Raw genomic sequence first — 22457 nt, 5'->3', positions numbered from 1 at the left:
ATTGCATAAAAATTGATTTTAAACAGCGTTTGACATGCTTCGAAGTACGGTAATGGAATATTTCAAATTTTTTGGTCATGATACGCGCCGGCGCGTCACACTTCGTTACCCTTCGGATAGTGTCTTGAACGCACGAACAAAACAGAGGATATTTGAACATAACTATGGATTATTTTGAACGAAACCAACATTTGTTATTGAAGTAGAAGTCCTGGGAGTGCATTCTGACGAAGAACAGCAAAGGTAATCCAATTTTTCTTACAGTAAATCTGAGTTTGGTGAGTGCCAAACTTGGTGGGTGGTCTACTCAGAATATTGCAAAATGTGCTTTTGCCGAAAAGGTATTTTAAAATCAGACATAGCGATTGCATAAAGGAGTTCTGTATCTATAATTCTTTAAATAATTGTTATGTTTTTTGTGAACGTTTATCGTGAGTAATTTAGTAAATTTACCGGAAGTTTGTGGTGGGTATGCTAGTTCTGAACGTCACATGCTAATGTAAAAAGCTGGTTTTTGATATAAATATGAACTTGATTGAACAAAACATGCATGTATTGTATAACATAATGTCCTAGGAGTGTCATCTGATGAAGATCATCAAAGGTTAGTGCTGCATTTAGCTGTTGTTTGGGTTTATGTGACATTATATGCTAGCTTGAAAAATGGGTGTCTGATTATTTCTGGCTGGGTACTCTGCTGACATAATCTAATGTTTTGTTTTCGTAGTAAAGCCTTTTTGAAATCGGACAGTGTGGTTAGATTAACGAGAGTCTTGTCTTTAAAATGGTGTAAAATAGTCATATGTTTGAGAAATTGAAGTAATAGCATTTCTAAGGTATTTGAATATCGCGCCACAGGATTCCACTGGCTGTTGAGTAGGTGGGACGATTTCGTCCCACATACCCTAGAGAGGTTAACCAGCATGGCTACCACAGCATTCTGCAGCGATACGCCATCCCATCTGGTTTGCGATTAGTGGGACTATCATTTGTTTTCCAACAGGACAATGTCCCAAATCACACCTCCAGGCTGTGTAAGGGCTATTTGATCAAGAGGGAGAGTGATGGAGCGCTGCATCCGATGACCTGGCCTCCACAATCATCTGACCTTAACCCAATTGAGATGGTTTGGGATGAGTTGGAGTTCAGAGCGAAGGATAAGCAGCCTACAAGTGCTCAGTATATGTGGGAACTCCTTCAAGACTGTTGGAAAAGCATTACAGGTGAAGCTGGTTGAGAGAATTCCAATAGTGTGCAAAGCTGTCATCAAGGCAAAGGGTGGCTACTTTGAAGAATATAAAATATATTTTTATTTGTTTAACACTTTTTTGGTTACTACATGATTCCATATGTGTTATTTCATAGTTTTGATGTCTTCACTATTATGCTACAATGTAGAAAATAGTAAAATAAAGAAAAACCCTTTAATGAGTAGGTGAGTCCAAACTTTTGACTGGTACTGTAGGTAGGGGTAAAGAGACTATTCATAGATAATAAACAGCAAGTAGCAGCAGCTAATGCAGGCGTTAATGCAAATGGTCCGGGTAGCCATTTGATTAATTGTTCAACAGTATGGCTTGGGTGTACAGTAGAATCTGTAAGGAGCATTTTGGAGCTAGACTTGGCGCTCCGGTACCGCTTGCCGCGAGGTAGCAGAGAGAACAGACTGTGATTTGGGTGACTGGAGTCTTTGACGATTTTTGAGCCTTCCTCTGTCACCGCCTGGTATAGAGGTCCTGGATGGCAGGAAGCTTGGCCGTACGCACTACCCTCAGTAGCGCCTTGTGGTCGGAGGCCGTGCAGTTGCCATACCAGGCGGTGATGCAACCAGTCAGGATGCTCTCGATGGTGCAGCTGTATAACGTTTTGAGGATCTGAGGACCCATGCCAAATATTTCAGTCTCCTGAGTGGGAAAAGGCATTGTCGTGCCCTCTTCACGACTGTCTTGGTGTCCTTGGGCCACGATAGCTTGTTGTTGATTTGGACACCAAGGAACTTGAAGCTGCTCCACTACAGCCGCGTCGATGTGAATGGGGGAGTACTCGGCCCTCCTTTTCCTGTAGTCTATAATCATCTCCTTTGTCTTGACCACGTTGAGGGAGAGGTTGTTGTCCTGGAACCACACTGTCAGGTCTCTGACCTTCTCCCTATAGGCTGTCTCATTGTTGTCTGTGATCAGGCCTACCACCGTTGTGTCGTCGGCAAACTTAATGATGCTGTTGGAGTCGTGCTTGGCCACGCAGTCGTGGGTGAACAGGGAGTACAGGAGGGGATTAAGCACGCATCCCTGAGGGGCTCCCGTGTTGAGGATCAGCGTGGCAGATATGTTATAGCCTACCCTTACCACCTGGCAGCAGCCTGTCAGGAAGTCCAGGATCCAGTTGTGGAGGGAGGTGTTAAGTTTCAGGGTCCTTAGCTTAGTGATGAGCTTTGTGGACACTATGGTGTTAAACCCTGAGCTGTGTGTGTGTGTGCGCGTGTGTGGTGTGTGTGTGTCCCACATGACCAGAGAGCAGACCCCTTAGCCCCACATGTCATTATAGCCCAGAGCTATACTGGATTATTCAGATTTTAGACTAATGGAGCTTCTTGAAAGGTCATAAAGAAGTCAATAACAATGTCACAGTAGCTACTGTATGACTTTGTTATTGTGACATTCTTGACATTGTCACAGATTAATTGAAATGGTTTGCATCTGACATATACTGTAGGTTGGCCTAGAATGAGAGCATTATTTTACTTGTTTTGTTTGTTCAAATTTTTCAGAATGCACTAGACTGTATGTTTTGCATCTGTTCCTTTCAATCATTCCTCATTACTATTAAAAACAGGTGTCCTATTTTGAAGCAAATACATTGGCATTAGACCTGCATAAAGTGCCCTATTTCTGAAGCAGGGGATAGACAATAACAATGCATAAAGCCGATATTATTCAGACTTTAAGTAAACAGACATGCACCAATCATGACATGTCATGTCGAATTTTGATTGCCTGACTGAACAAACAATACTGTAATACATCTGCATTTGCCCCAGCAGTTTATCATCCTCCTATATAGCACTAAAATGCACATAATAATACATAATGATTCCATCCATATTTTTATTTGATATAAAAGCTTCTGGCGAGTGGGATTGTAACCAGCTCTTTAGTTCTGTGTTCGAGAGACACGGCCAAACACCTTTCAGCATTCTTTATTCAATGGCTTTCTCCTTCATCATCTTAATAATCCTGTCGTACAGATGTAGGATCTTAATTTGAGCCAGTTTTCTACAGCATAAAAATAATCATGCAGCAACAGGAAATGTGAATTATTATGTGGATTATAATTAATGGACGTTTTCTGTAAGGGTTGATACATTTTTCATGAAGTCTGACATTTTAAAGTGGAAATTACAAACTTTTGAAGCCTTTTTAAACTTCGAATACACTACAAGTTTGCATTTCCTGCTGTGCAGGAAAATTCTCAGCAACAAAAGAGTGATCAAATTAAGATCCCACATCTGTATATTTCTCACCTTGCACTTTCCCAAGGACAACTGACTTGATAGCATTGAATTCTGTATCAGATGTGAGATTGAAGTCTTCCCTTCTGTGCTGGTCAATCTAAAAAAAAAGAAGCAAAATAGAACCTGTAAACACTTTGTTGAATAGTCAAATTGGGGATAAAAAAAATACAATTTACACTTTCATGTTTCAGATGATGGAGAATGTACTCTTCCATTTAGAGTGTTTTAATTAAACCCTGCTCTTCAAAGTACTTTAAACACATCATCGCTTGGCTGTTCAGTCTCTGCCATTCAATTAAAAAAGGAAAGCAGTGCTAGAGCTTGGACAGATTTTCGAGTTGAACTTACATTATTGAAAATGTGATTACTACTCAAAGCTTACACTAATTGATGCAGTTTAGCTGAGAATGCCAAACAGTAGCTTAACAAAATAGATTTTTTTTGTTGACTAGTCAGACTCGAACATGTTGTTGGGTGGTCAGAAGCATGGAAGTAAACACTTACGAGTGTTGTCCACTATGAGAATAGTATGGAAGTCTAGTGCATTACAATATTCCCACATATTGGACTTGCACTCTTTCATTACGAGGTGAATAAATGGGGTGCCTAAATATGCGTGTTTGTATGGTCTTGCCGTTACAGAGTACTTAGTTAACAACATTATACTGTAATTAAAAATAGCTAAGGGTGCTGCAGTGGGGTTAATATCATGTTAACTAGAGTGACAGGTTCTGATCGCATCAGGGCAATGCTGAACAGAAATTTGGAATGATCTAATTAATCATGTTTACTATATATGGGAAAAAAATCAATTTGCTGTCCAAATGTGTCTTTCGAAGAATGGCTGAGAAGAATGACGACCAACTTTGGTGTTACAACTCATGAAATTTAAAAACATATTCTGCCAGTCTCCTCACGGATTTCAACCCCTTAGGAAGACTACTGTATGTTTAAACTTCTATTGATTTATCTATACTTTTCTCTATCCTATTCCTTTTCTCCTCCCTTTCTTCTTCAGAGTCATTCATGTTGCCTGAAATGTCTTTAAATTGTGAATGAGTGTGCCCGCTTAATGGCTGAGAGTTGGAATGTGTCTGTGCATTCTGAATAAGTACAGCTCTGCAGCACAGCCTAGGGTTGTCGCTTACTGTGATGTTGACAAAGGACTTTGACTTCATGATAGTTTCAGTCTTAAGAAGCAGAACTACTGTATGCAAAACCTGCATCACTCTTCATCCACTATACTCAAGTTGTATCACATCTCACTGTATATCTAAATCTGTTGGGAGTGATGTTCTTTCATTTCTTAATTACTTTTACTTACCATGACACAGATCCCACACTGCTAACATGTATACACTTACATTTACAGCTCAGCAGGTTAGATATAGTGCATATAGACCTACTTGTCTATACTTGCCTCTATACTTGCCTCTTCAAAAAGAAAGTGGCTCTGAATCGTTTTAGGTTATATTACACTCAATTACATTTTGCTCTGCTTGCATTACCTCCTCATGTGCAACCAATCATCAGGACTATGTTCTTATGAATCTTCCCAAGTACCCCTTGTGGACAGGTCAGGTACCCCAAGGAGTACTAGCACCCCACGAGAGAACCACTGCGCTAAGGTACAGTGCATTCGGAAAGTATTCAGTAACCTGTGATCCACATTTTGTTATGTTACAGCGTTATTCTAAAATGAATCAAATATATTTTATCCCTCACCAATATACACACAATCTCCCATAATGACGAAGTGAAAACAGGTTATTAGACATTTTTGCAAATGTATTACAACTAAAAAACTGAAAACCTTATTCACAGACACTACTGCTCAAAAGTTTGGGGTCACTTAGAAATGTCCTTGTTTTTGAAAGAAAAACACATTTTATGTCCATTAAAATAACATCAAATTGATCAGAAATACAGTGTAAACATTGTTAATGTTGTAAATGACTATCGTAGCAGGAAACGGCAGATTTTTTATGGAATATCTACACAGGCGTACAGACGCCCATTAACAGCAACCATCACTCCTGTGTTCCAATGGCATGTTGTGTCAGCTAATCCAAGTTTATAATTTTAAAAGGCTATTTGATCATTAGAAAATCCTTTTGCAAATAAGTTAGCACAGCTAAAAACTGTTGTCCTGATTAAAGAAGCAATAAAACAATAAGCAATAAGGCCTTCTTTAGACTAGTTGAGTATCTGGAGCATCAGCATTTCTGGGTTCGATTACAGGCTCAAAATGGCCAGAAACAAAGAACTTTCTTCTGAAACTCGTCAGCCTATTCTTGTTCTGAGAAATGAAGGCTATTCCATGCAAGAAATTGCCAAGAAACTGAAGATCTCGTACAACGCTGTGTACTACTCCCTTCACACACAGCGCAAACTGGCTCGAACCAGAATAGAAAGAGGAGTGGGATGCCCCGGTGCACAACTGAGAAAGAGGACAAGCACATTAGAGTGTCTAGTTTGAGAAACAGACGCCTCAGAAGTCCTCAACTGGCAGCTTCATTAAATAGTACCCGCAAAACACCAGTCTCAACGTCAACAGTGAAGAGGCAACTCCGGGATTGTCACGTCCTGACCAGCAGATGGAGCTGGTGTAGTAGTTTGGGGGTCAGGACGTGGCAGTCTTGTGTGTGTCTTGTGACTCCTGATCAGGAACAGCTGGGAATCGTTGTTCCTGATTGGGAGTCATATATGTAGGAGTTGTTTGTCACTGGGGGTTGTGGGGAATTGTTTGTGTGCACTGCGTTGGTTTGAGCCTGCCACACTGTTACCGTTGTAAGTACTGTTTATTGTTTTGGTTTATTGTTTTTCGGTGGATACTTTGCTTGTTTTTTTGTAAATTAAAGAAACATGAGTGTCCACACTTCCGCTGCGCCTTGGTCGTCCTTTCATATCCACGATGGAAGCCGTGACAGAATTCCCCACCAACACAGGACCAAGCAGCGGAAGAAGGCTGGCGAGGACTGGGAGACACGACGGGTAAGGGAGACCGAGAGGCACCCCCAATAATTTTTTAGGGGGGGGCACAAGGGCTGTTTGACGGCGTCAGAGCTGCCCGCCAGTCAACAGTCGTCGGAGCTGCCCACCAGTCAACAGTCGCCGGAGTGGCCAGACTGCGCTGAACTGCCGGAGTGGCCAGACTGCGCTGAACTGCCGGAGTGGCCAGACTGCGCCGAACTGCCGGAGTGGCCAGACTGCCCCGAACTGCCGGAGTGGCCAGACTGCCCCGAACTGCCGGAGTGGCCAGACTGCCCCGAACTGCCGGAGTGGCCAGACTGCCCCGAACTGCCGGAGTGGCCAGACTGCCCCGAACTGCCGGAGTGGCCAGACTGCCCCGAACTGCCGGAGTGGCCAGACTGCCCCGAACTGCCGGAGTGGCCAGACTGCCCCGAACTGCCGGAGTGGCCAGACTGCCCCGAACTGCCGGAGTGGCCAGACTGCCCCGAACTGCCGGAGTGGCCAGACTGCCCCGAGCTGCCGGAGTGGCCAGACTGCCCCGAGCTGCCGGAGTGGCCAGACTGGCCCGAGCTGCCGGACTGCCCAGACTGGCCCGAGCTGCCGGACTGCCCAGACTGGCCCGAGCTGCCGGACTGCCCAGAATGGCCCGAGCTGCCGGACTGCCCAGACTGGCCCGAGCTGCCGGACTGCCCAGACTGGCCCGAGCTGCCGGACTGCCCAGACTGGCCCGAGCTGCCGGACTGCCCAGACTGGCCCGAGCTGCCGGACTGCCCAGACTGGCCCGAGCTGCCGGACTGCCCAGACTGGCCCGAGCTGCCAGACTGCCCAGACTGGCCCGAGCTGCCAGACTGCCCAGACTGGCCCGAGCTGCCAGACTGCCCAGACTGGCCCGAGCTGCCAGACTGGCCCGAGCCGCCAGACTGCCCAGACTGCCCCGAGCCGCCAGACTGTCCCGACTGTCCCGAGCCGCCAGACTGTCCCGACTGCCCCGAGCCGCCAGACTGTCCCGACTGTCCCGAGCCGCCAGACTGTCCCGACTGTCCCGAGCCGCCGGACTGCCCAGACTGTCCCCAGCCACCGGACTGTCCCGAGCCGCCGGACTGCCCCGAGCCGCCAGACTGGCCGGACTGCCCCGACTGCCTGGAACGGCCAGAACCTGAGCCGCCTCCAGGATAGGTGGGTTGGGGAGGGAGGGTGTAGCACAGTGCCGTCGTTGATGGCAGCCACCCTCCCTTCCCTCCCTTATTGTTTAGGGTTAGTGTTGATGGGTTTTGTTGGGGATTTTGTTTGTTGGTGTTAGGTGCATTCCGGGGTCTGCACCTTGAGGGGGGGGTACTGTCACGTCCTGACCAGCAGATGGAGCTGGTGTAGTAGTTTGGGGGTCAGGACGTGGCAGTCTTGTGTGTGTCTTGTGACTCCTGATCAGGAACAGCTGGGAATCGTTGTTCCTGATTGGGAGTCATATATGTAGGAGTTGTTTGTCACTGGGGGTTGTGGGGAATTGTTTGTGTGCACTGCGTTGGTTTGAGCCTGCCACACTGTTACCTTTGTAAGTACTGTTTATTGTTTTGGTTTATTGTTTTTCGGTGGATACTTTGCTTGTTTTTTTGTAAATTAAAGAAACATGAGTGTCCACACTTCCGCTGCGCCTTGGTCGTCCTTTCATATCCACGATGGAAGCCGTGACAGGGATGCTAGCCTTCTAGGCAGAGTTGCAAAGAAAAAGCCATATCTCAGACTGGCCAATAAAAATAAAATAATAAAATGGGCAAAATAACACAGACACTGGACAGAGGAACTCTGCCGAGAAGGCCAGCATCCCGGAGCCGCAACTTCACTGTTGACAGTTTTAAGCTGTGCTAACTTAATTGCAAAAGGGTTTTCAAATGATCAATTAGTCTTTTAAAATGATAAACTTGGATTAGCTAACTCAACGTGCCATTGGAACACAGGAGTGACGGTTGCTGATAATGGGTATCTGTACGCCTATGGAGATATTTCATAAAAAGTCAGCCGTTTCCAGCAACAATAGTCATTTACAACATTAACAATGTCCACACTGTATTCTGATCATTTTGATGCTATTTTAATGGACAAAATGTTTTATTTTCTTTCAAAAACGAGGGCATTTGTAAGTGACCCCAAACTTTTGAACGGTAGTGTAAGTATTTTAGACCCTTTGCTACGAGACTCGAAATTGAGCTCAGGTGCATCCTGTTTCCATTGATCATTGTTGAGATGTTTCTACAACTTGATTGGAGTCCACTTGTGGTAAATTCAATTGATTGGACATGATTTGGAAAGGTACACACTTGTCTATATAAGGTCAGATCAAAAACCAAGCCATGAGGTCGAAATAATTGTCCGTTGAGCTCTGAGACAGGATTGTGTCGAGGCACAGATCTGGGGAATGGTACCAAAACATTTCTGCAGCATTGAAGGTCTCCAAGAACAAAGTGGCCTCCATAATTCTCAAATGGAAGAAGTTTGGAACCACCAAGACTCTTCCTAGAGCTGGCCGACCGGCCAAACTGATCAATCAGGGGAGGAGTGGCTTTGGGACAAGTCTCTGAATGTCCTTGAGTGGCCCAGCCAGAGCCTGGACTGGAACCCAATTGAACATCTCTGGGGAGACCTGAAAATAGCTGTGCAGCAATGCTCCCCATCCAACCCAACAGAGCATGAGAGGATCTGCAGAGAAGAATAGGATAAATTCCACAAATACAGGTGTACCAATCTTGGGGTGGCAGCGTAGCCTAGTGGTTCGAGAGTTGGACTAGTAATAGAAGGGTTGTAAGTTCAAATCCCCAAGCTGACAAGGTACACATCTGCCGTTCTGCCCCTGAACAAGGCAGTGTTCCTAGGCAGTCATTGAAAATAAGAATTTGTTCTTAACTGACTTGCCTAGTTAAATAAAGGTAAAATCAAAATAATTGTAGCATCATACTCAAGAAGACTCAAGGCTGTAATCACTGCTAAAGGTGCTTCAACAAAGTACTGAGTAAAGGGTCTTATGTAAATGTGATATTTTTTTCTAAAAACCTCTTCTTGTTTTGTCATTATGGGGTATTATATGTAGATAGATTTTAGAATAATAACAACAAAATGTTGAAAAAGTCAAGGGGTCTGAATACTTTCCGAATGCACTGTAACTGCTGAGTATGTCTTTGTTTTGAATGAGTATAAGTTACATTAATAGTAACAAAATAAATTACCTGAACACTGACAGTCTCTGATATCCTCCTGATGGAGACTCTGTGAAGTTGTCCATTGGCCAAGTTCCTAATGCTGGTCCTGAATACCTCAGCATCTCTACTGTTCTGCAGCTTATATTTAACATCCAGGTAACCTTCAGGAGATATAGAGACATAACTTTAATATACAGTATCTTATATTTAACGTCCAGGTAACCTTCGAGAGATATATGAAGACATAACTTTAACCTGTTGGGTCTAGGGGGCAGCATTTGCACGTCTGGATAAAAAAAATGTACCCGATTTAATCTGGTTACTAATCCTACCCAGTAACTAGAATATGCATATACGTATTATATATGGATAGAAAACACTCTAAAGTTTCCAAAACTGTTTGAATGGTGTCTGTGAGTATAACAGAACTCATTTGGCAGGCAAAACCCTGAGACATTTTCTGACAGGAAGTGGATACCTGATGTGTTGTATTGACTTTAAACCTATCCCATTGAAAAACACAGGGGTTTAGGAATATTTTGGCACTTCCTATTGCTTCCACTAGATGTCACCAGCCTTTACAAAGTGTTTTGAGTCTTCTGGAGGGAGATCTGACCGAACAAGAGCCATGGAACGGTGATGTCCCATTAGACACCTGGCGCGCTACTTCATGTTGGGTACCCTCGTTCCAATACGTTATAAAAGACTATGCATTCGTCCACCTTGAATATTATTCATGTTCTGGTTAAAAAGGCCCTAATGATTTATGCTATACAACGTTTGACATGTTTGAACGAACGGAAATATATTTTTCCCCTCGTTCATGACGAGAAGTCCGGCTGGCTTACATCATGTGCTAACGAGACGGAGATTTTTGGACATAAATGATGAGCTTTTTTGAACAAAACTACATTCGTTATGGACCTGTGATACCTGGAAGTGACATCTGATGAAGAGAATCAAAGGTAATGGATTATTTACATAGTATTTTCGATTTTAGATCTCCCCAACATGACGTCTAGTCTGTATCGCAACGCGTATTTTTCTGGGCACAGTGCTCAGATTATTGCAAAGTGTGATTTCCCAGTAAGGTTATTTTTAAATCTGGCAAGTTGATTGCGTTCAAAAGATGTAAATCTATAATTCTTTAAATGACAATATAATATTTTACCAATGTTTTCTAATTTTAATTATTTAATTTGTGACGCTGACTTGACTGCCGGTTATTGGAGGGAAACGATTTCCTCAACATCAATGCCATAGTAAAACACTGTTTTTGGATATAAATATCAACTTGATAGAACTAAAAATGCATGCATTGTCTAACATAATGTCCTAGGAGTGTCATCTGATGGAGATTGTAAAAGGTTAGTGTATCATTTTAGCTGGTTTTATGGTTTTGGTGACCCTGTCTTTGACTTGACAAAACATTACACACAACTCTTGTAAATGTACTGTCCTAACATACTCTAAATTTATGCTTTCGCCGTAAAACCTTTTTGAAATCGTAAAACGTGGTTAGATTAAGGAGATGTTTATCTTTCAAATGGTGTAACATAGTTGTATTTTTGAAAAATTTGAATTTTGACATTTATTTGGATTCAAATTTGCCGCTCTTGAAATGCACCTGCTGTTGATGGAGTGCACCACGGGTGGCACGCTAGCGTCCCACCTAGCCCCAAGAGGTTAATATCACTTATTCATAACATCCAGGTACCTTTCAAGAGATATATAAAGATAAACTCAGCAAAAAAATAAACGTCCTCTCGCTGTCAACTGCATTTATTTTCAGCAAACTTAACATGTGTAAATATTTGTATGAACATAAGATTCCACAACTGAGACATAAACTAAACAAGTTCCACAGACATGTGACTAACAGAAGTGGAATAATGTGTCCCTGAACAAAGGGGGGGGGTCATCCCCTCCTCATGGACTGCACCAGATGTGCCAGTTCTTGCTGTGAGATGTTACCCCACTCTTCCACCAAGGGACTTGCAAGTTCCTGGACATTTCTGGGGGGAATGGGCCTAGCCCTCACCCTCCGATCCAACAGGTCTCAGACGTGCTCAATGGGATTGAGATCCGGGCTCTTCACTGGCCATGGCAGAACACTGACATTCCCGTCTTGCAGGAAATCACGCAGAGAACGAGCAGTATGGCTGGTGGCATTGTCATGCTGGAGGGTCATGTCAGGATGAGCCTGCAGGAAGGGTACCAGATGAGGGAGGAGGATGTCTTCCCTATAACTTAACAGCGTTGAGATTGCCTGCAATGACAACAAGCTCAGTCCGATGATGCTGTGACACACCACCCCAGACCATGACGGACCCTCCACCTCCAAATTGATCCCGCTCCAGAGTACAGGCCTCGGTGTAACGCTCATTCCTTCGATGATAAATGCGAATCCGACCATCACTCCTGGTGAGACAAAACCACGACTCGTCAGTGAAGAGCACTTTTTTCCAGTCCTGTCTAGTCCAGCGACGGTGGGTTTGTGCCCATAGGTGACGTTGTTGCCGGTGATGTCTGGTGAGGACCTACCTTACAACAGGCCTACAAGCCCTCAGTCCAGCCTCTCTCAGCCTATTGCGGACAGTCTGAGCACTGATGGAGGGATTGTGTGTTCCTGGTGTAACTCGGGCAGTTGTTGTTGCCATCCTGTACCTGTCCCGCAGGTGTGATGTTCGGATGTACAGATCCTGTGCAGGTGTTGTTAAACGTGATCTGCCATTGCGAGGACGATCAGCTGTCCGTCTTGTCTCCCTGTAGCGCTGTCTTAGGCGTCTCACAGTACGGACATTGCAATTTATTGCCCTGGCCACATCTGCAGTCCTCATGCCTCCTTGCAGTATGCCTAAGGCATGTTCATGCAGAAATGATTAGGGACCCTGGGCATCTTTCTTTTGGTGTTTACAGAGTCAGTAGAAAGGCCTCTTTAGTGTCCTAAGTTTTCATAACTGTGACGTTAACTGCCTACCGTCGTGAAGCTGTTACTGTCTTAACGACCGTTCCACAGGTGCATGTTCATTAATTGTTTATGGGTCATTGAACAAGCATGGGAAACAGTGTTTAAACCCTTTACAATGAAGTTATTTCGATTTTTACAAATTATCTTTGAAAGACAGGGTCCTGAAAAAGGGACGTTTCTTTTTTTGCTGAGTTTATAACTTTAACGTCACGTCTATAAAACATCCAGGTAGGTAACCTTCGAGTGATACAGTCGCTAGTGAAAGTCTACACACCCCTAAACATCTTCTCATTTTACTGCCTTCTTAGCAACAATTTAAATGTTCCTGAGTGGTTTAGTCTTAACATTTCCTTGAAAATCAGAGACAACATTTGAATATTGCTGTCCATTAATGATTCCCCACCAAATGTACAGCTTGAACAATTTTGAGCATACGTATGGTACTAGGTGCCAGGCACACCGGTTTGAGTGTGTCAAGAACTGCTACGCTGCTGGGTTTTTAACTCTCAAGAGTTTCCTGTGTGTATCAAGAATGGTCCACCACTCAAAAGACATCCAGCCAACTTGGCACAACTGTGGGAAGCATTGGAGTCAACTTGCGCCAGCATCCCGGTGGAACACTTTCGACACCTTGTAGAGTCCATGCCCCAACAAATTAAAGCTGTTCTGAGGGCAAAAGGGAGTGCAGCTCAATATTAGGTAGGTGTTCCTAATGTTTTGTACACTCAGTGTAGAGACACGTTTAATATCACTTCATTATAACATCCAGCTAACCTTCTGAATTATATAGAGATATAACTTGTATACCGTAACAATCAAAACTATGTAGCCCTCTCCTGCTGTCAAATTACCTAGTGGCCCTCATGGGTGGGATGTTATTAATATTTTTGAAAATGTCATAATTAATAAACATTATCTCCAAAACCTGCTGAAAATCTGGTGTTTCTATGTCAAGCGGTTTTTGTATATTACTGACACGCCCTGGCCATAGAGAGGGTTTAGTTCTCTATTTTGGTAGGGTGGGCATTCTATGTCCTTTTTTCTATGTTTTGGTATTTCTTTGTTTTGGCCGGGTATGGTTCTCAATCAGGGACAGCTGTCTATCGTTGTCTCTGATTGGGAACCATACTTAGGGAGCCTTTTCCCACCAAGTTGGTGTGGGTAGTTGTTTTCTGTTTGGTGTGTTCACCTGACAGAGCTGTTGCGTTTTGTTCCACTTTGTTTTTTTGTTTCAGTGTTCAAGTTATAATAAACATCATGAACACTTGCCACGCTGCGCTTTGGTCTACTCCTTCTTCCACAGACGACCGTTACAGAACTACCCACCACCAACGGACCAAGCAGCGTGGTAAAAAGGAGTCATGGACCTGGGAGGAGATCCTGGATGGGGCAGGACCGTGGACAAGGCCGGGAGAGTACCGCCGCCCGCCGGAGGAGATAGAGGCAGCGAAGGCAGAACGGCGTTTCTGGGAGGATCGGCTGAGACGGCAGGAGGAGGCTGAGAGGCAGCCCCCAAAAAATGTTGTGGGGGGCACACGGGGAGATTGGCTGAGTCAGGCGATAGTCCTGAGCCAACTCCCCGTGCTTACCGGAAGCAGCGTGGTACTGGTCAGGCACCGTGTTATGCGGTGAAGCGCACGGTGTCTCCAGTATGCACTCATAGCCCGGTGCGCTATAAGCCAGCTCCCCGCAAGTGCCATGCGAGAGTGGGCATCCAGCCAGGGCGGATTGTGCCAGCTCAGCATGTCTGGTCTCCAGTGCGCCGTTTCGGCCCAGGGTATCCTGCGCCGGCTCTGCGTACTGTGTCTCCGGGTCGCTGGGAGGACTCAGTTCATCCTATGCCTGCGCTCCACCCATGCCGGGCGAAAGTGGGCATTCAGCCTGGAAGAGTGGTGTCAAGCCTACGCACCAGATCTCCAGTGCTCCCCCACAGCCCGGTCTATCCTGTGCCTCCTCCACGGACCAGGCCTCCAGTAGGTCTCCCCAGCCTGGGGAATCCTGTGCCTGCTCCCAGAGCCAGGCCTCCTGCATGTCTCCCCAGCCTGGTGAGTCCTGTTCCTGCTCCCAGAGCCAGGCCTCCTACATGTCTCCCCAGCCTGGTGAGTCCTGTGCCTGACCCCTGTCCCGAGCTGCCAGAGTCGCCCGCCTGTCCGGAGCGGCCAGAGTCGCCCGCCTGTCCGGAACGGCCAGAGTCGCCCGCCTGTCCGGAACGGCCAGAGTCGCCCGCCTGTCCGGGGCCCGCTGCGAGGGTCCCCAGTCCGGGGTCGGCGGCGAGGGTCCCCACTCCAGAGGCGCCACCTAAGTGGGCCAAGCCTAAGGTGGATATCGTTCTCAATCAGGGACAGCTGTCTATCGTTGTCTCTGATTGGGAACCATACTTAGGTAGCCTTTTCCCACAGGGTTGGTGTGGGTAGTTGTTTTCTGTTTGGTGTGTTCATCTGACAGAGCTGTTGCGTTTTGTTCCACTTTGTTATTTTGTTTCAGTTTTCAAGTTATAATAAACATCATGAACATGTACCATGCTGCGCTTTGGTCTACTCCTTCTTCCATAGACGACCGTTACAATTACAGTCTTCTGTGATGTATATAAAGTGTAATATTGGGATGCAAACTCAAAATGTAATACATTTCAACTCTATATCTGACATGGTACAGATGTCTTCTTTTTTGAAGTCTATTACCATGTGTGTGAGGTGTATACTTTTGTTTCAAAGGAGATTTGTTTAAGACTTCTAAGAAACAATCTATGTGACCCTGATTTAGCTCACTGCAGTAAAAGGTTAAATGCAGACAGTGACAGACATGTAACAATATCACTGTTATTAAAATGCAGACAGCCCACTGAACAATATCGCTACCATGTGGGGAGGATTCACGATGTACCCAGCAAATTGTTGTTTATACTGTAGCATTTCAAGGAAAATTCCTCAATGTTCAAGGCTACAGTGACTGATTTCATAACATAAGCCTAGAAAGCATTCAGCTACTAAGAGGATTAATCTCTAATTCCCTATCAATAACAGAGATATTAAATCAAATTTATTTTTGTAATTTGGAAGGAATTAAGTATCCGAGGGGCTCTGAGTAATGCATGGTTGTGTTGGTGTCGTCAGTCATCTCAGAAAAAAAACAAACATTCAAATGAATGGGGAGATTGGAAATGTACTGCACCTCTTAAGAAAACACACCCTCATTGATGCTGCTGCACAAAGGTGGAATTATACACTTTAAGCAGACAATGTATTTGTTATTTGAATATATATATTTTTTTACACACATCCAGTAGAAAAAAAGTATTTGTAAGAGCTAGAATAGACAAACGATTTGCGCAATAGGACAAATGAAACAATTCTATTAAATAAGTGTGGAGGACCCATTTTTAGATTTAAGCAGAGGGCAATCGTATCAGATAGTTCACAATTACTGAGGCACTGTAAGGTTGGAAGTATTTGAGCCATGATATGATTTGTACCATAGGATTAAGAAACAACTCTATTATATAACTGGAGAGGGACCGTTCAGATTTGTAAAATGTTATTTAACCTTAATTTAACTAGGTAAGTTAAGAACAAATTCTTATTTATAATGACGGCTTACCAAAAGGACCCCAGCGGGGACAGGGGCTGGGATTAAAAATGTAATTACAATTAAAATATAGGACAAAACACACATCACGACAAGAGAGACACCACAACACTACATAAAGAGAGACCTAAGACGACAACATAGAATGACAGCAACACATGACATCACAGCATGGTCGCAACACACCATGACAACAACATGTTAGCAACACAACATGGCAGCAGCAAAACATGGTACAAATATTATTGGGCACAGACAACAGCACAAAAGGCAAGGTAGAGACAACAATACATCACGCGAAGCAGCCACAACTGTCAGTAAGAGTGTCCATGATTGAGTCTTTGAATGAAGAGATGGAGATAAAACTGTCCAGTTTGAGTATTTTTTGCAGCTTGGTCCAGTCGCTAGCTGCAGCGAACTGAAAAGAGGAGCGACCCAGTGATGTGTGTGCTTTGGGGACCTTTAACAGAATGCGAATGGGTGCTGTATGTGGAGGATGAGGGCTGCAGTAGGTATCTCAGATAGGGGGGAGTGAGGCCTAAGAGGGTTTTATAAATAAGCATCAACCAGTGGGTATTGCGACGGGTACACAGACATTACCAGTTTACAGAGGAGAATAGAGCGCAGTGATGTGTCCTATAAGGAGCATTGGTGGCAAATCTGATGGGGTGCGACAGTTGAACTAAGCTAATGAGGCCTTTATATTCTTAGAAGAATAAATGGTTACATATCATTGATTTACAAGTCCAAACGTGAATATAGCAACTGCTGATTTCCCCTTTAAAAAATATATATTTTTGTACTATCCTCTCATTGCTCCTGAGAGGTCTTGCTTGTGCTCTCCTAGAAAGACAGACAATGCCTTAACAATTTACTGAGCATGAATTGACAGGCAATAGTGTCTGACAGGCCTGGTGTCTACGGGGACTTGGAGACTCAAATTAATCCAAATGAATTCTGTTAAAGGTGCTAGTGGAAGGAAAGGAGCAGCCAGATTAGGACCTGCTTTCTAACGATGATCTCTCTCTCTCTTACAGTTGCTGTTAATAACCTTTCTAGATGTAGTAATATTTCGTTCCTAAATGACAATAATGTACACCTTGACGTTACTTGATATGTCCATTATTTTTCAGATTTTTATAGATCCTACAAGCTGATACAGAGATTTGTATTCACTCTGTATAGTAAATGCTAAATAAAGGTGTGTTACTTTGAATCATTGAAAGGTTTAAAAACGGCAGAAATACATTATTTTTTATCTCTCTGCTTCTTACCATTCCTGTTGAGCAGCACAGCCAGGTACTCTCTGTAGTAGGAGCAGATGTAGAGCAGTAATGCAGGGCTCTGTGTGGTTCTAAAGCTAAACGAGACATTCTCTCCTCGTAGCGTCAGGTCAGAGTAGATGGAGGAGGACTGGGACTGAGTGCTGGTGTTTCTAGTCAGCTCATATGGTTCCTTGAATGTGTACTGGACTGATGTCCCAGGTTTGAAGTAAGCAGAGACCTCTGGAGGTTGGGAAAGCAGAATAGAGGAGTTGGTGGTTATTTTTTGGGGTTGAATTGAATAGGCCAATAGTTCCACATAGTGATAGAACAGTTTTTCACTTTATTATACATCTGGTAACATTTTGTCCATGAGTAAACTCTATTAACAACTTAAAAACTTGTATTTATTTAACAATCTATGCCTTTGTTCATATTTGCAATTTATTTTTAACAGACATACTGTAAATAAAACCATACAATCAGCATGTTACTTACAGAACAATACTCTATTTAATGCTCAACAGTCTACCACTGTGACATTGTGTCAATCAGCACCATGGCGACTGCCCGCTGATGTTCTAACCAGGAAGTGGTCCAAGTCATTCTTATGAATTATTGAAAATGTACAAATCGGCCTGCCTGCATCACACAGGTGACCTGCTGATGGCGATGACTCAGAGACATCAAAGGATGTACAGAAACACTCCTATATCAAGCTCTTGATGTAGCTAATGCACACAGCTGGTAAGAACTTGTAAAGTAATGTTTGACCTCGAGCTCAATATGAGGGTCCTCTAAAATAATATAAATTCTTGACCTTTTGATGGTTCTCATTTAGTATTGTATGCACCACGTTCTAAATGGCTGTTCTGGAAAGTATTTCCACTCCAAGTGGTCCTGTGTGGCTCAGTTGGTAGAGCATGGTGTTTGCAACGCCAGGGTTGTGGGTTCGATTCCCACGGGGGACCAGTATGGAGAAAAATAAATAAATATATATATATGAAATGTATGCATTCACTACTAAGTTGCTCTGGATAAGAGTGTCTGCTAAATGACTAAAATGTAAGTGACGAAGAGGTAACCGTATCTATTAGCCTTATGATAAGGGAATGAAATAAACTCTCAGACAGCAGCAGAACCATCAACAAAAAGCATATAGCTTTAGAATCTAACAACAGTTCCAACATTAGTCTGGTACTGTAATACAGTATGTCCTCTGTTTTTGTTGAGTGCACAAATATGAGCTCCACCAGCTGGTCCCAAATCATTCCTATCCTCCCCCTAACCCTTGTTAAATGTATGTAGCTAGATCTAAAGGGTCAGAGACAGGTACTGTAAACGCAGTAAAGTGGTGAAGCTTCCTCCACATTGCTTCCACCTTATCTGCAAAAATCGAAAGGGTTGGGGCCAAAGAGGAGGATTGTGGAGTGAATTGGGACCGACGTACATCCTCTCACATGGCTGATCGCCCAGAGGCAAGTGAGTTGATCAGAAGAACCTCAGAGCTCAGAGGCTGAGGTCGAGGTGATGCTCATAGTCTATTTACCTCTCTGGCAGAAGGGGCCTGCGTAGGCGGAGAGGCCACAGTCGCAGGAGAAGCCATTGTACCTCTCCACACACCTCGCCTGGTTCTGGCACAGATGCCCGTAGCTGCTGCAGTGTCCCGGGCAGCCCGGACTCACCCCAGGCGTAATCTTAGCCCTCTCCTCCAGGTCCAGAGTCCTCCCGTTTAGTTGCAGCGAGCGGATACACCCCAGGAAACCTTTCATTCTGGAAGCAGTGCCACCTGCCAAGAAACAACACAAAATGCATTGTTCCTGTTTTTTTATCTGTTCTTTTATCTTCTTCTGTGTGATGGGGCACGCAGGGCTACAGTACCAGAGTTATTTGACATGTCACCCGCCCGTCGCTCCCGGGAGCATAAATTTGTCAACACTTTTTTAAAGAACAGAGGTCATTTAAACGACGACATGGCGATGAAAACAAAGTTGAGAGTGGAAAACGCATTCAGGGAGTTGAATTTGATCAGCTGTCTGTCTGCTGCCACTGCACTGGCTGCTAACCTCCCTCTCCTTCTCTTCTCTCTCTTCTTTCTGGCATCCCCCCATCCTTCAGAGCTGGCAGCTCAAATTGTTCTTGGAGTTCATGCAAGGCTTTTCACAACAAATAATCAATGAGCCTTTCCCCCTGCAAGGCAAGGCACTCTGGCTCTCTGTCTGCGAGTACAATTGGCATTCTGATTCAAACTGAAAACCTGATTATAATATTTTTTTAAGCAGCACTACAATGTTAATTTTTTTTTTAGGTTGGCTGTGTCAATCCTTTGGTCAAATATAATTGAAACCTTTTTTGAAGCAAATCAGCACTACAATCCATTTCTTAGGTATTGTATTGTCACGTTCTTGGTCAAATGGAATGTACAAAATATTTCCTTCTATAAACTGTTGAATAAAATGTCACTTGGTCATTGTAGACGGAACATTAACTGATGCTGAAACTGAAAACGTGGATTTTCTTAAGCAAATTTACACTACAATGTTAAAGTTTCTATGGTAGTTGTCAAATCAAATGTTATTGAATACTCTTAAGCTAGTTGAGTTGGAATAAACTGTAATTTGGTCATCGCAGAGCAGACTTTGGGTATCTGTCCGGTGGGATTTAATCATGTTTGGGTAATTGTGCATCAGAATGAGCTCATGATTCCGGGAAAGTCGAACAGCGAGCCGAGACAAATCCCTGAGGAGAGGAGAAGCCGGTGCGTTTGGGCCACTGGAGCAGGAAAAGGAGAGAAATGCTGTCACAGAGAGAGAAAGAGAGAGAGAGATTTGATTTGAGAGAGAGAGTACGAGTGAGAGAAAGAGAGAGAGCGAGGGGGGGTGAGTGAGAGAGAAAGAAAGAAAGAGAGAGAGAGCAAGAGAGAAAGAGAGACAGAAACTGGCGGAGAGAGAGAGAAAGAAAGAGAGAGAGTGTAAGTGTGGAGAGAAAAGCTGTCAGAGAATAAAAACACTTTCACCTCAGGTGAAAGTCAGTGTGTTTAAAAGGTAGTCTAATACATTTTCACAGTTAAATTAGGCTGTATGTCATTACTATAAAACCCACAATAGAACCACTAAAGCAGTCATTTGGACTGCTCATGAATTTAAAAAAAATGTATTACTATGCAATTTTTAAAGATAATCTTTGACTTTTCCTAAACAAATATATAATATGCATTACCAGTAAAAAATTTGGACACCTACTTATTCAAGGGTTTTTCTTTATTTTTACTATTTTCTACATCGTAGAATAATAGTGAAGACATAAAAACTATTAAATAACACATATGGAATCCTGTAGTAACCCAAAAAATTTTTTAACAAATGAGATTATTCAAAGTAGCCACACTTTTCCTTGATGACAGCTTTGCACACTCTTGGCATTCTCTCAACCAGCTTCACCTGGAATGCTTGTCCAACAGTCTTGAAGGAGTTCCCACATATGCTGCGCACTTGTTGACTGCTTTTTACTCTGCGGTCCAACTCATTGAGGTCGGGTGATTGTGTAGGCCAGGTCATCTGATGCAGCACTCCATAACTCTCCTTCTTGGTCAAATAGCCCTTACACAGCCTGGAGGTGTGTGGGGTAATTGTCCTTTTGAATCACAAACGATAGTCCCACTAAGCGCAAACCAGATGGATGGCGTATCATTGCAGAATGTTGTGGTAGCCATGCTGGTTAAGTGTGCCTTGAATTCTAAATAAATCACTGACAGTGTCACCAGCAAATCACCCCCACACCTCCTCCTCAATGCTTCATGGTGGGAACCACACATGCGGAGATCATCCGTTCACCTACTCTGCGTCGCACAGACATGGTGGTTGGAACCAAAAATCTCAAATTTGGACTAATCAGGCAAAAGCAAGTATTTTCTTTCTTATTGGTGTCCTTTAGTAATGGTTTCTTTTCAGCAATTCAAACATGAAGGCCTGATTCATGCAGTCTCCTCTAAACAATTGATGTTGAGATGTGTCTGTTACTTGAACTCTGTGAAACATTTATTTGGGCAGCAATTTCTGAGGTGCAGTTATTCTAATGAACTTATCCTCTGCAGCAGAGGTAACTCTGGGTCTTCCTTTCCTGTGGCGGTGCTCATGAGAGCCAGTTTCATCATAGCACTTGATGATTTTTGCGAATGCACTTGAAGAAACTTTCAAAGTTCTGAAATTTCCCAGACTGACTGACCTTCATGTCTTAAAACCTCTTACATCTAGACGTTCCGCTAGCGGAACACCTGCTCCATTATCCAATGATGGGCGTGGCGCGAAATACAAACTCCTCTAAAATACAAAAACTTCCATTTTTCAAACATATGACTATTTCACAGCATTTTAAAGATAAGACTCTCCTTTATCTAACCACACTGTCCGATTTCAAAAAGGCTTTACAACGAAAGCAAAACATTAGATTATGTCAGCAGAGTACCAAGCCAGAAATAATCAGACACCCATTTTTCAAGCTAGCATATAATGTCACAAAAACCTAGAAGACAGCTAAATGCAACACTAACCTTTGATGATCTTCATCAGATGACAACCCTAGGACATTATGTTATACAATACATGCATGTTTTGTTCAATCAAGTTCATATTTATATCAAAAACCAGCTTTTACATTAGCATGTGACGTTCAGAACTAGCATACCCCCCGCAAACTTCCGGGAATTCGCTAACATTTTACTAAATTACTCACGATAAACGTTCACAAAAAGCATAACAATTATTTTAAGAATTATAGATACAGACCTCCTCTATGCACTCGATATGTCCGATTTTAAAATAGCTTTTGGTGAAAGCACATTTTGCAATATTCTAAGTACATAGCCCAGGCATCACGGGCTAGCTATTTAGACACCCGGCAAGTTTAGCACTCACCAATATCAGCTTTACTATTATAAAAGTTTCATTACCTTTTGTTGTCTTCGTCAG

The 22457-nt window shown here is 43.5% G+C and overlaps 1 protein-coding gene across 4 annotated transcripts in view; it reads right to left on the bottom strand.

Moving 5' to 3' along the window:
* The window catches only part of LOC106561104 (contactin-associated protein-like 4), a 206707-nt gene that overhangs the window by 8535 nt on the left and 175715 nt on the right, over positions 1–22457 (bottom strand). For all 4 annotated transcript variants that reach the window (XM_045688516.1, XM_045688526.1, XM_045688535.1 and 1 more), the window contains 4 exons: positions 19040–19279; positions 17503–17733; positions 9700–9833; positions 3521–3608 (listed from right to left, as the gene is read on the bottom strand). In XM_045688516.1, coding sequence (XP_045544472.1) covers positions 3521–3608; positions 9700–9833; positions 17503–17733; positions 19040–19279 — 693 coding nt within the window. The remainder of the gene's footprint in view (positions 1–3520; positions 3609–9699; positions 9834–17502; positions 17734–19039; positions 19280–22457) is intronic.

Source organism: Salmo salar, chromosome ssa01 (genome assembly GCF_905237065.1).
Source record: "Salmo salar chromosome ssa01, Ssal_v3.1, whole genome shotgun sequence".
Taxonomy (NCBI): Eukaryota; Metazoa; Chordata; class Actinopteri; order Salmoniformes; family Salmonidae; genus Salmo; species Salmo salar.
Note: the sequence above shows the minus strand (reverse complement) of the source record. Positions and strands in the feature narration are given on the sequence as shown.